The 13,186-nt window shown below is 35.2% G+C and overlaps 1 protein-coding gene across 1 annotated transcript in view; it reads right to left on the reverse strand.

Annotated features, from left to right (window-relative positions):
* LOC145278026 (ammonium transporter Rh type B-like) overlaps window positions 1-13,186 on the reverse strand; it is a 132,242-nt gene that overhangs the window by 2,018 nt on the left and 117,038 nt on the right. Inside the window, exons 7-9 of the mRNA XM_080130236.1 lie at window positions 7,583-7,720; window positions 4,015-4,148; window positions 976-1,154 (exon numbers count right to left, since the gene is read on the reverse strand). Of these exons, the coding sequence (XP_079986362.1) occupies window positions 976-1,154; window positions 4,015-4,148; window positions 7,583-7,720 (451 nt within the window). The remainder of the gene's footprint in view (window positions 1-975; window positions 1,155-4,014; window positions 4,149-7,582; window positions 7,721-13,186) is intronic.

The raw sequence follows: 13,186 nt of genomic DNA on the forward strand, positions 1-13,186 counted from the left end.
ACTTTATAACGGCGTTTCTTTCGATTGTCGTTCAATTCGTGAGGCATCCATTTATCAAGTTTTTTGTCAAATATTTGTTGCATAAGAAAAATATTAGCCGAGCGGACAAATAAATACACAAATATTTAAAAATAATAAATTTGTATTTCTTAGTAAATATAACATTTGTGCAAATATAAAAATAGCAAACAAAATAATAGCAAAATGACGTTATTCATATTATTTGGAATCTTCGGACTACTGTTCTCAACTCGAATCTCATTTTCACAACATTTTGGTCGATATAACTTCTAACTTTCTTCAGGTGTATCTTGTCGAACTCGGGAATCTTCACGGGGATTTTGAATGGAACCATCTATTAAATTCACAGGGGTAGCATGCTCTCGTTCTGTCAGACCGTGGCGAAGTGGTTAGAGTACTTGGAAAAATTACTTGAAAAAGTGATATTCTTCTGAATATTCAAGGTTCAATCCTCAGTGTGGGTGACCGAAAAATACAAATGCGAATTATTTAGGACTTCTATCCAGTCATCCACAAGGAATGGTGCACCTTCTCTAAGTGATTTTTACTTCAAGTAATAACATGAAATTGGATAATCTACCAGACTAGATGAATTCTTGTCCTGGTATCCAGTAAGATTAAGAGATCACAAGAAAGGCATTATATAACATATTAAAATAGTCAATTGGGGAGAGGAAAATTATGTTCCCAACTTCTTTACTAACTCAGTGTTTGAGAAATAAAGACTTTAGTAGAACATTCGAATATCTATGCATCTTATATATAGACCAAGTGTTAGCTCCCTTTATTTCGGAGAACTCCGACTGAAGTAAAATGAAAATTTATAAAAAATAGTTTTTAATGGTTTTAGATTTTCATGTCGGAAATATGTTAGTGACATAGTGGCAGAAAGTCGGCAAAAAAATTTTTCGTATTAAGTCAATGTATTTGCGAAAAAGGTTGACTATATTTTACCTGTGATGAGGCCACCAACCACAGCAATGCAGAGAGCGACAACCAAAGCCACGATCTGAAAACCTCCTTGTTGCATTGCCGTCCGACCAAGGCCGAATTCAACGTCGACTTTCTCCTTAATTCGATAGTACTCGGACGTATTCGTTGCTGGCACACGAGCCGGGAACATTTCATACAAGCTGTAATGAAGAGACCAAACCATCAATGTATTTTTTCTTAATATAAGTAATACACAAATCTGTTACACGTATAGCGCCTGTATATAATAGGCGTTAGACGGCACTGTCTTTAATCATTATGTTTAATATTTTGGGAGAAAATGGTATATTCAGTTTGTATTTTTAAAGAAGATGGAATAGTACTGGATGACCGAAGTTTTTGAAGATGACGTTCGTATAAAAGATTCCGAGCTAGTAAAAGTATTTTCTAGAAGGAACTTAAAAAACAAAATTTAATTCGATTATTCCATTTTTACCCCCAAAAAGGCACAGTGCCACTTTGATGCAAGGGGATACTATCGGGGACATGAGTTGCAGGGATATTATGAAGGGAGATGAGCAGCAAAATGTCTCTTCATATTATATTTGAACTTCTGCATGTCAGTACAGTTGGAAAAACAGAATCCCGGAAGTGAGTTCCAAAGTCTAGCAGTTCTAGTGAAGAAACTATTGGAATAGAAGGCTTTTTTACATCTAAGGATCTCTTCTGTGTAGGGGTGGGATTTAGCTGCCTGTTGGGTTTGTCGGGGGTATTTACATCGAGGGAGTACAAGGGCTTGTAGTTTGCCTTTTCTATAAGTATTTTAATAGTGGTTCTTTGACAGTGATGCAGTATTTCGTCGGTGGGATAGAGCTTGAAGCTTAGATGACAGTCCAGAACCTATCAGATTGGCGACGAACATTTGAACATTGCCCAAAAGTGAGACTAGTAGCAGGTGCACCAGCCCAAATGTGACAACAATACTCCATACATGAGCGAATAGTGGCCTTATAGAGGTACAGGATACTTTCAGGCGTAAGTAGCTTTCTAGCACGGTATAGAGAGCTCACCTTCCTCGCAGCGGCCCCGGCCATGCTCTCAATGTATCTGTTCCAACTCATGTTCTCTTTGAACCTTACGCCGAGGAGTTTAAAAGAAGTACTTTCAGCTAATGTATCTTTATCCATTGCTATTGTTGGTTGAGAAGGATTCTTTTAATTATTGAAGGAAACAAGCTTAGTCTTGGCAACATTAACTGTGACCACTTATTTTTGTCCCCATTCCATTACAGATTGGAGGCCTTCCTCTAGTGTTTCTGCCATTTCCTTAGATATGTGTTCATTTGTTTCCTCTCGTGCCTGTTATAGAGCGTGGTGTCATCCGCAAATATTGTTCTTAACAGCATGATGCAACAATCCCCACCCAAAGAACTTAAAGACCAGAATCGAATATTGACATTTTACAAAAAACTATCAATAACAAAAATCGGGAAAGACACTAAATTTACTTATATATCATCTATTTTCTATAATATAAAAGTGAAAATGTTTGTGTGTGTGTGCATTTTTTATGTATGTCCGCCAAAAGCCTTTTCCGGGGGGGGGCACTGTTTCTTAGAAGATTTTATATATTCCTTAGATTATAATATCTCCGATTTACGAAACAAGGCATATTTTTTTTATTTCAGCGATTATACACGCTAAAATTTGCGCTGTGATTTCATTTTTCTATGGCGTGATGTTTGACCTTGAAAATCACACATTGACGTTCGTTTAACCACTTGCTTTTTTAACCGCTAAATTTCAAACATTCTCCCTTCTCTGCCCGCTTAGCGTCACAGTAATGTGTCTCACTTCTTTCCGCCTTCGCCTCAAGCCTACCTCCCATCCAAAACTTTTTCTTTTACACCAACAAACACCCAGACAACGCTGGCCACTCCCGCTAGTTTATTATATATATGATATATATTATATGATAATATATATCATATTCATATATTATATATTTATAAATATATAATCATACATAAACCTACTTTATATATACATATTACATTACATTATTAATTCTGTAAACTGATTAACTGATCATTATGTATTTTGGAACATAATTGTTAGGCCTAACGCGTCCTTATGTGACGTATATTATGTTTAGTTTTCATTTATGAAAAGGGTAAAATGTGATGGAAGCATTTCGTGAACATTTGGACACTATCAAACTGTATTGTTGTATACATTTTAAAAAAATCAACAACAAAACGATATTAAGGTTTAATCTTAATCTCTTTTAAAAAATAAACAAAACCACGATGATGATGAACGATAAAAACGAAACAGTGAATCGTCTATGGCATCATAGCGTACTGGATTAGGGCACTGGAGTGAAATACATAAGGTCCAAGGCTCGAATCCTAACAACAGTCAAGCTACGCTGAAGAGGAGTAGGGCTCCGAAACACGCGTGTTCGTAGATTACTGTTTTTAAAATAATAATTAAATAAATAAATAATTAGTCCAAATAAAAAATGGGCGACTTTTTAAGAAAAACACCGGTTCTCCGAGGCGGAGACGTTAACCTTAATAAACGTAAACTAATATATATATATATATATATATATATAGCATTATTATAGACCAAACAAAGCCATATATTTGTATACATAGATTTATTTGTTAATATAATAAGGAAAAACTACAATTGAGACACGTGTTATATGCTCTTAAAATAAAAGTATTTAAAACCCAATGCTTCTCATCAGAACAGGGGCTAGGTTGCAAACATTTCAATGCATCTTCCTAGGGTATAATTGGGGAATATTGAGGCATCAGGTACATAAGGGAGTGACGGACGAGGGATGTGTGGGGTATCTGGGGAGGTTAAGTTAATGTAAATGAATTTAGGCTAACTACGGATTTGAGAGAAATTTGGAATTGTATATTCAAGTGGAATATTGATTACATATATGTATCATACACACGTAGATTGTTGCATTTTATCTGAGATTTATATCTTACATAACGATACTGCATGTCACTGATCTGGTCACAAAGTTATTACCTACCTGTAACCGTAGGTCTCCTCAGTTGCTACTGCTGATGTAACAGCACCAGCAATTCCAGCAATAAGGGCAGGCATACCGTGAAGATTGTTCACTCCGCACGTGTCATGGGTCTTTAGACTAGACGAGAGGAAAGGCTGAAAACAAAATAATATTATTTCTAATAACTATGAGGTTTACTCGCGACTTTACATTAGATAGAACAGGGAGAGCCAACCTATTTACAAACCTATTTACATTACATAGAACAGGGATAGCCAACCATGTACTAACAATAGCGCGTTTCAGAATCACAATTTGCGCACAGAAGCCAAAGATAATTAAACAGCTACAAAAATGCATGCTGAAGAAAATAAAAGAATATGTAAAAATATAAACAAGCTATACGCCGGTTCTCGCTGGATCACCGAAGTTAAGCAACACTGAACCTGGTCAGTACTAAATTGGTGACCATTTGGGATTTTCAGGTGCTGTAGGTGCTCTCCGCTTATCTCGGCATTGTTTCTAGTCGTCTTGGACTTCTCCTTGTCACTGGACCCAAACAGTGCCGATTCAGGAGACAGGAGAGGTGTGGTTAGATATTGCGCGACACTTGCCTTACAATTACACGCGCAGTTGCCCCTACAGGAGGTATATTTTGTCTTTTGAGACTGAACGGAAACATCTATTGGGTAGTTTTTTTCCCTCTTATATCTTTTATTTTTGACAATAAGTTGTATATAAAATTTTGTAACACTTATCTAACATCTCCAACGCTCTAACATGATGTAGAAAGTAAAAATGGTCGAAAGTAATTGAGGGAATACAGTCTTTATTTTCATTAGCTTGAAAAAATGTGACGCTGTTATTTTCTCAGGACTACTCTACTTACCCTTTGATCTTAAACTTATCATATCATACTGAGTATTAATAATGTGATATCAGTTGTTAAGTGTTTCCTATGACTCAACCGAGGATTGAACCACGATCTTTCGGGCCATTAGCTAACACTCTTACTATTGTACCAACACGTAAAAATAATAAATTCATATCAACCAGCGTTGTACAACTTTTTTTAAATCGACTTGATACTGTTGTTCGTATACAGTATAATAACGTTGACACATCGGTTCCCGTAAGATCACCGAAGTTAAGCAACGTTAAGCCAGGCCAGTACTAAAATGGGTGACTAAGTATTCCAGGTGCTGTATGTGCGCTTCGCTTGTCTCGACATTGTTTTCATTCGTCCAGAACTTTTCCTTGCCACTGGACCCAAGCAGCACCGATTCAAGAGAGGTGTGGTTGGGAGATTGCACAACTCTTGCCTCATAAGTACTCGCGCAGCTACTCTTACAGGCGATATCCATTGTCTCTTGAGACTGACCCAAGGCGTTATCGTCATCATATTGGATTCACCGAATTCGTCTCGTAGGTATTTACTGGAAGAGCCACGTTAAATTTTCCAACCCATAAGTGAAGAAAATGCCATGGGAAGGACCGGGTTCAAACTTGAACCACCCACCTCGCCAGTAAGAGGAGGCGAGATCATTTGACAAACATATTATTAAATATACCAATCCCTGGGCGTATTTGCTTTCCAGATTTAATTGTGCATGCGTTGAGTAAGATTGATACATTGATAACGTCACCGGACGCTTAAGGCTTATCAGTCAAAACAATCTATGTCGCCCGGATTGTATTGCCTCCGCTCATGAAAGATGAGATGTCACCGTCAGCGCGGAAAGGTTCGTAGAAACCGGTGATTGATATCATCCATTCAGTTAAGACACAGTTGTAATCTGAAGACACCACGAAATGTTTCCTCCCCCCACCATTAAACCGCTCAAGACTTGGAAGATGTTGGAGATAATCCCTTCCGATATATCAAAAGCTATTGCTAGCTAATCGCTCCCAACAGATGTATAATATGAGTTGACTAGAAACCACCTGAAGACTAACATTGCCTGCTTTGTCTAAGTGTGAATCTGTATAATGTGGTTTCTAAATGCCACAGATAGAATTGGTGATAAAATTGACAACCTTCAAATAAACTTCAGTCTATGCCCCAGTTTTCCGCCACGTTTCAGGCCCGAATATCTAACGGCCCTTTTGTCGTCGTTTTGTTATGGAAAAAACTGATCTACCCATTTCAGGAATAATGGACTTATCCAGAGAAATAAATACAGTTACATCTAAACGTCGTGACAACGATTCGTAGAAGTTATTGCCCCAGAATCAGGACGTGTATTTCTGTAACACATTTTTGTTAATATATTTTTGCTAATTATACTACTCGATTATTATGGGCCTGCAGATCCATTGGTTTCGATCCTGGCTTGAGGTAGTTGCCTGTCTAGCCACACTGATGCGCTGTGATACAGCGAAACAGTACTGTATGTGGATGACTATAATGCTCCTTATCTTGAGTTGGGCATATTGGAAAGTGATACACGATATAACATTAGCGTATTAAGCGAGGCTCTTTGTGTAAAAAAAATCCAGCTTAGGTATTCAGAGGATGTCAAAACATCGTTAACTCACTACCCGCAGAGCAGCTGCCATTTAATGTAATAGTGAGACATCTTGACTGTCGTACGGACGGTAGGGTTTCCATCCTGGATTGAGGTAGTTGCCTGTCTAGCCGCACTGATGAGCTGTGATACAGCGAAACAGTAATGTATATGGATGACTATATATATATATATATATATATATATATATATATATATATATAAAGGTCAATTTCGTTCGCAAAATCATAATTATTTATATATGATACTTATTATATATATATATATATATATATATATATATATAATGATAGGCACAGTTTAACAAATCCATCAAAATTGTTAATAGAAGTCGATGACAATGGTTTTATTCCGTTGTTATTTTGCTATATTATTAAATGAGGAACTTTTGAATTAAATTAATGTAATAATAAGCTAAATGAGTTTGAATATTATTTTCATTAAAAGCCAAATAAAAAAAATGGCTCTATAAAGCATAAGAAAACTTGGATCGGAAACTATGAGTACTGAAACAAAGTAAAATCTTATATATGTATATAGTAAGTTATAAAATGTATATGGCGATGAAGCTATACTGAATATTCCGCGTTTCATCCACTCTAGGATTCTTCAGGTTTATGCGCGAATTCTGTGGTTGTTTGTCGTTTTTATATGCGCATCTTCTATTGAAATTTTAGTTAGCCAATCAGCTTTCTAGTATCTAGCGCGCCCTTCCTATCAGCCAATGGGAATACATTTATCGGACAAAGGCCTATTTGACCTCTGGTTGACCTGTTTCTTTGTGTGTGCTCTATTTAGCCTGGATATTTAGCTTCTTGATCTGTTTTAAATCTAGATTAGTAAGTTTTTTTTTTTTTTTCGAAGTTCTTTTTCGTAAGCCCAGTTGCTCCTATTGTTGTGTAATAGGGTACCAACATCATACAGTTGGGTATATTGAAACTAATGTTATGCTTGGGAATCTGCTAAATTCATGCTTTGTAGTGATTGCGGGGCAATACAAAGAGAAACATAAAAAATACATTGATGATATGCGTTAATTCATGCGAGACAAGGAAACATACCGTGATGTATTTATATCCAACTGTAGAGATGAGTCCGGCGAGAGATCCAATAATGACGGCACCATAAGGATGGATCATGAGATCAGCACAGGTACCTACAGCTACTCCCCCAGCCAAGGTTGCATTCTGGACATGGACCTGAAAATAATGATTATGAAAACCATGAAGTCGTATGAATACAGGATATCTATAAATTCTAGGCACATAAATAATTGATAACATTCCATTTAATAAAATAAAATACAAAATTAAATATTTCAAACCAATCATGAAAGTAAGTAATTCGGTGAATGTTGGTTTATTTAATTGGATTAAAAGACGTAGTCGTACGAATCGAACTCTTCCTTGAGTAGACTTTAGTCCTATTGATTATTTTCTTTCATCGATATGTTAAAGGAGAATATGTACTCAATACAGAAATCACAGAAACAATGCACTTGAAATAACAAAAAAAATTGATCACCTAAGTTAAGCAACTATGAGCCTGGCCAGTACCAGATGGGTGACCATTTGGGGGCTTCAGATGCTGTATGTGCTCTCTGCGTGTCTCGACATTGTTTCCGGTCGTCCTGGACTTCCTTGCCACTGGACTCAAGCAGTACTGAGTCAGGGGAGGTATGGTTGGAGATTGCGCAACCCTTGCCACACAATTGCATGTGCAGCTGCCCCTACAGGGGGTATCCTTTGTCTTTCGAAACTGAACAGAGCCATCGAACATTGAACCCCTATCATTGACTAGCTTTTGACCCTTAAAAATATTATCATTTTTTAGATCCTTGCATCACATGGATTCATGACATGTTTGGGGTGATTCCGCCACTCACACAGAAAAAGGAAATTGCATCGGATTCACCGATAATATATCGCACATGACAGAAAAGATATTCGTAATGTTCTTTGAAGAAAAATTCTTTTATATATATATATATATATATATATATATATATATATATATGTGTGTGTAAAGAATTTTAAGAATAATTATTTATATACATGGTGTACGGTTAAATTCATTTCAAATGCCCTATATATATATATATATATATATATATATATATATATATAATGTGGTACTTGGAATGAATTGAACAGTATACTATTTTTGTTTTATTTTCAATTTTTAAAATAATAATTCATCGACAGAATAACAATTTATTTTATTTTCCATTTTTTAAAAATATTTATACCAGCCTGGCTAAATTTTACAATTTAAACTCTTTCTTATTCATATGCAGGATGACAGCAAGAATTGATAACTGGGAGCTACTTGCAGCGTAGAAGGGAATAACTTTTGATTCGCGCTAGCCATAAAAGAAAAAAACAAAAGCAAGGAAGATTATAATCGCACGTTCCTGAACATTGTAAAACCAACTCGGTATGAACTAGAGAACTGCAATGGGGACTACGAGTCTGTCGCTAAAAGAAGGAAACATAACAAAAGATCTGATTAACCTCGCACAGCAGAACTCTCCAAAAATCTGAATTCCGACAACAGGGTTCTCCGACCCTTTTTCTGCAGTCTCGTGAATTAAATGTTTTACTGTCTACTATGAAGCCTGCACTAAATGAATACCTTCGCTACTCCTCATACAAAAGTCGATTATATCAAGTTCTAACAGAAAAGGATGGCTTGCAAAAATCGTCTGGTAAAGGCAAAGTAAAACATCCTGGAGAAATCGCAAACAATCTGATGCTCTTTCGATGAAAAAATGTTTTTCAAAAGCACAGCATACAGAATAACAGATGGCTTGCATTCAATCCAAAAAAAAAAAAACTCTCCTAGATAAGTATACATTATTTTGATACCATTTCAGGATGACAGCACAAAGGATGAAAACCTGAAATACACAGATGAGTAGAACTAAGTAAACGAAATAGTTACAGTCACATAACGTAACATGCAGACTAAATTTTCCTAAATTGTCATGGTTTTCCCATGCGTGTCCTCAGAGAGTAATGTGATGTCTCCACATTTTGTAAAACAGGGTCTCAGATTGAATTCAGAAGCCTACGTAAAATTGCTAACTGTACTTAAGTCCTGGGTAACAAAGGTAGCTTATAATAGACCATAGGTATGGCAGAAGTATTCGGCCTCTTTGATTTTAATCCAATAGCTTGTTATGTATGGGGCAGTGTCGAGAAAAATACCAACAATTATTGTATTACAAAAGACCAGTTAATCGACAAAATTAAAGTTTTTTTAAGGGTCTTCTAAGGGGAAGGTGTAAAATCAGCTTACTCCAGATTCTGGACCCAGAATGAGGCTGCAATAGATGATAATGACGATTATTTTGAGTAAAAATCTTCGCCAATATGCAAAATAGGGGGAAAGAAAGGACGATTTTATTTTCTCCCAAGCTAAAACAATACTGTAAACTCTAAATCCAAATGAAACTTGCATTGTATTTGAAAATAGTAAATAACCCTGACCCTTGAAAGCTAACAATCTGCCCCCGCCTCTAGCTGCCACTAAAACCCTACATTAAACATACGCCTTAGTAGTGGAATCCCTAACCTCCAGCTCCTAACTTTCACATACTAACTGCATAACAGTCTTCACTAAACATCTATACATTTCTACCCCTGATATACATTAGAGTTCATTCCTATCCAGTTAGGTACTTAACAGCCAAAGTATGCACTCGGATGCAAAGCGATCTTCAGTACATAACAATTGCCTCTTCCTTGATGGTTTTGTAACAAACAATACTAAACCAAATCCGATACTCTCTGTCAGTCAAAACTCTCTATGACTCTTAAATGAAAACTGAAATTATCTTCCCCTCAATAGTAGAAATACTGACACAACTTGTATTTGCACATACTGAAAACTTGCCCAAATATCTATTTACTTAATTATACATACGAAATACACCATAACTTAAAATGTACCTCCAGTTACACCCTGAGTGCACTGCACCTACACCTTAACCTTCGTAAATCTAAATATACAGTGACTGGGCTAAATTTCTTAGCTCAGTTCCTAATACCTACTCAAACTATAACGTTATCCTGAACCTAAACTAACATAAAGTTAAAAAAAAAGGGAAACCTCAGGTAAGAGTCCTAATCCGCACTAACCTAACAAGCTTCCCCACAAAACCGCTTTCAATGCATGCCCCTAAATCACTTTGAGGAGTGTAACTATTCATTAGATATATAACCTCAACAAACTAACCCTTTAACATTAACTAACCACGCGGGGTCGCAGAAATACCTGGAGTAGGACCCAGGGGCGGAGCAAACCCTCTCAGGGCTGATGGACCCAGTAGATCTTCCCAGCTCACCTGTCTAGGAGAAGGAAAACTCTGAAACTAAACCAAAGGGGAGGGAGGCCTCTCTAGTCTTGGACGACAACCTTCCTAGAGCTGGTGATTCAAACAAATTACCGGTCTGCAAACCTAAATTGCCTAAGGAGTAGATAGGCTCTGTCAATCGCCGGCTTCCATACTCCTTCTTTGCCTATTAGTCAGGTGCAGAGACACTATCACAAGTAAATCGACAAAACACTTAGTGGTAGATCTTGTTTCTTGTCTAGGGTATTGAATGCCGTTCCCCCACTCCAGACACATCCCATCCCTCATAACTGGGCACTTGGGAGTGCTTAAGTACCACGCATGCCTGTGCAATTAGATTGGGGTGATCTTCTTAACATGGGCTGAGGGTACCGGATTGACAGTTCCTGGCTGCTGTTTCCGACTGATAGTACAGGAGCCCTAACTCTTTGGTAGCGCTTAGAGCGGCTGCTCCATCAACAGTTGTATAATATCGGGATGTTTGTAGTGCCATGTCGCGCATGGACAGGGACCCTGCACTCATCCCCGATGGGCTTTCCCGAGACCACAGTCCTAGTTGAAGAAAAGTCACGAAATGGTCTACTTGTGTTGCATGTCTGTTACCCTGCATAGCCTTGTTCAGCTCCCCCTCACCTAACTGAAACTCTTTAAAAACATGATGACAGTACAATAAAAAAATAAGCTTAAACCAGGCCTAGGGACAAACAAATCCAACTCGCCTCCTCCCTTGAGGCTTGCATTCACTAACATCCGTGGGCTTAGAACTAATTTAGCTGATATTGAAGCATTTTATGCATAATCATGTTTATTTAATTTATTTATTTGTTTATTTTTTATTGTTAGGTTAGTTTTAATATAGAATTCTTGCATATATATAGAATTCTTGCATATATATATATATATATATATAGAATTCTTGCATATATATATATATATATATATATATATATAGAATTCTTGCATATATATATATAGAATTCTTGCATATATATATATATAGAATTCTTGCATATATATATATAGAATTCTTGCATATATATATATATAGAATTCTTGCATATATATATATATATATATAGAATTCTTGCATATATATATATATATATATAATTCTTGCATATATATATATATATATATAGAATTCTTGCATATATATATATATATATATATAGAATTCTTGCACATATATATATATATATATATATATATATAGAATTCTTGCATATATATATATATATATATATATATATATATAGAATTCTTGCATATATATATATATATATATATAATTCTTGCATATATAAAATTCTTGAATATATATATATATAGAGAGAGAGAGAGTGAGAGAGAATGCTTGCATATATATATTCATATATATATATATGTGGAAGCGTTCTTTATATATATATATGCAAGCATTCTTTATATATATATATATATATATATGCAAGCATTCTTTATATATATATATATATATATATATATATATATATATATGCAAGCATTTTTTTATATATATGCAAGCATATATATATATATATGCAAGTATATATATGCAAGCATTCTTTATATATATATATATATGCAAGCATTCGGATATATATATATATAAGCATTCTTTACACACACACACACACACATATATATATATATATACAACCATCTATATATGTGTGTGTGTGTGTATGCAAGCATTTATATATATATATATATATATATATATATATATATATATAAATGCTTGCACACACACACACACATATATATATATATATATATATATATATATATATATAAGAATTTTTGCATATATATATAGATGGTTGCATATATATATATGTAAAGAATGCTTATATATATATATATATATATATATATATATATATATATGAACAAATGATTAATAAAACATGTTAAAAGACATCTTGAAAAAGAGTTAAAAACATATTTAATTTTAAAAAAGGAAGCACAAGATAAGTGGATAGTCCTTAATCCGCGGAGTTTCGAAGAAATACTCTCATAGGGCAGGAATTAGCAAAATGCGGGATCGGATTTTGCATATAAAAGTATTTAATGAAACTACAAGTAAGTCACAGATCTTACTTGGTTAAAAAAAGGGTGAGGTGGGGGAAAAGGGGGTAAAAGAAAAATAATAAAAAGATTTCACATGAATGGATAGTCCGGTGAAGGGTAAAAGAGTATTTATTCGAAACTCTGCGGATTAAGGACTATTCACTTATCTTGTGCTTCCTTTTTTAAAGATTAAATATGTTTTTAACTCTTTTTCAAGATGTCTTTTAACATGTTT

This window comes from Euprymna scolopes, chromosome 6 (genome assembly GCF_053919585.1).
Source record: "Euprymna scolopes isolate OS-2025 chromosome 6, ASM5391958v1, whole genome shotgun sequence".
Taxonomy (NCBI): domain Eukaryota; kingdom Metazoa; phylum Mollusca; class Cephalopoda; order Sepiida; family Sepiolidae; genus Euprymna; species Euprymna scolopes.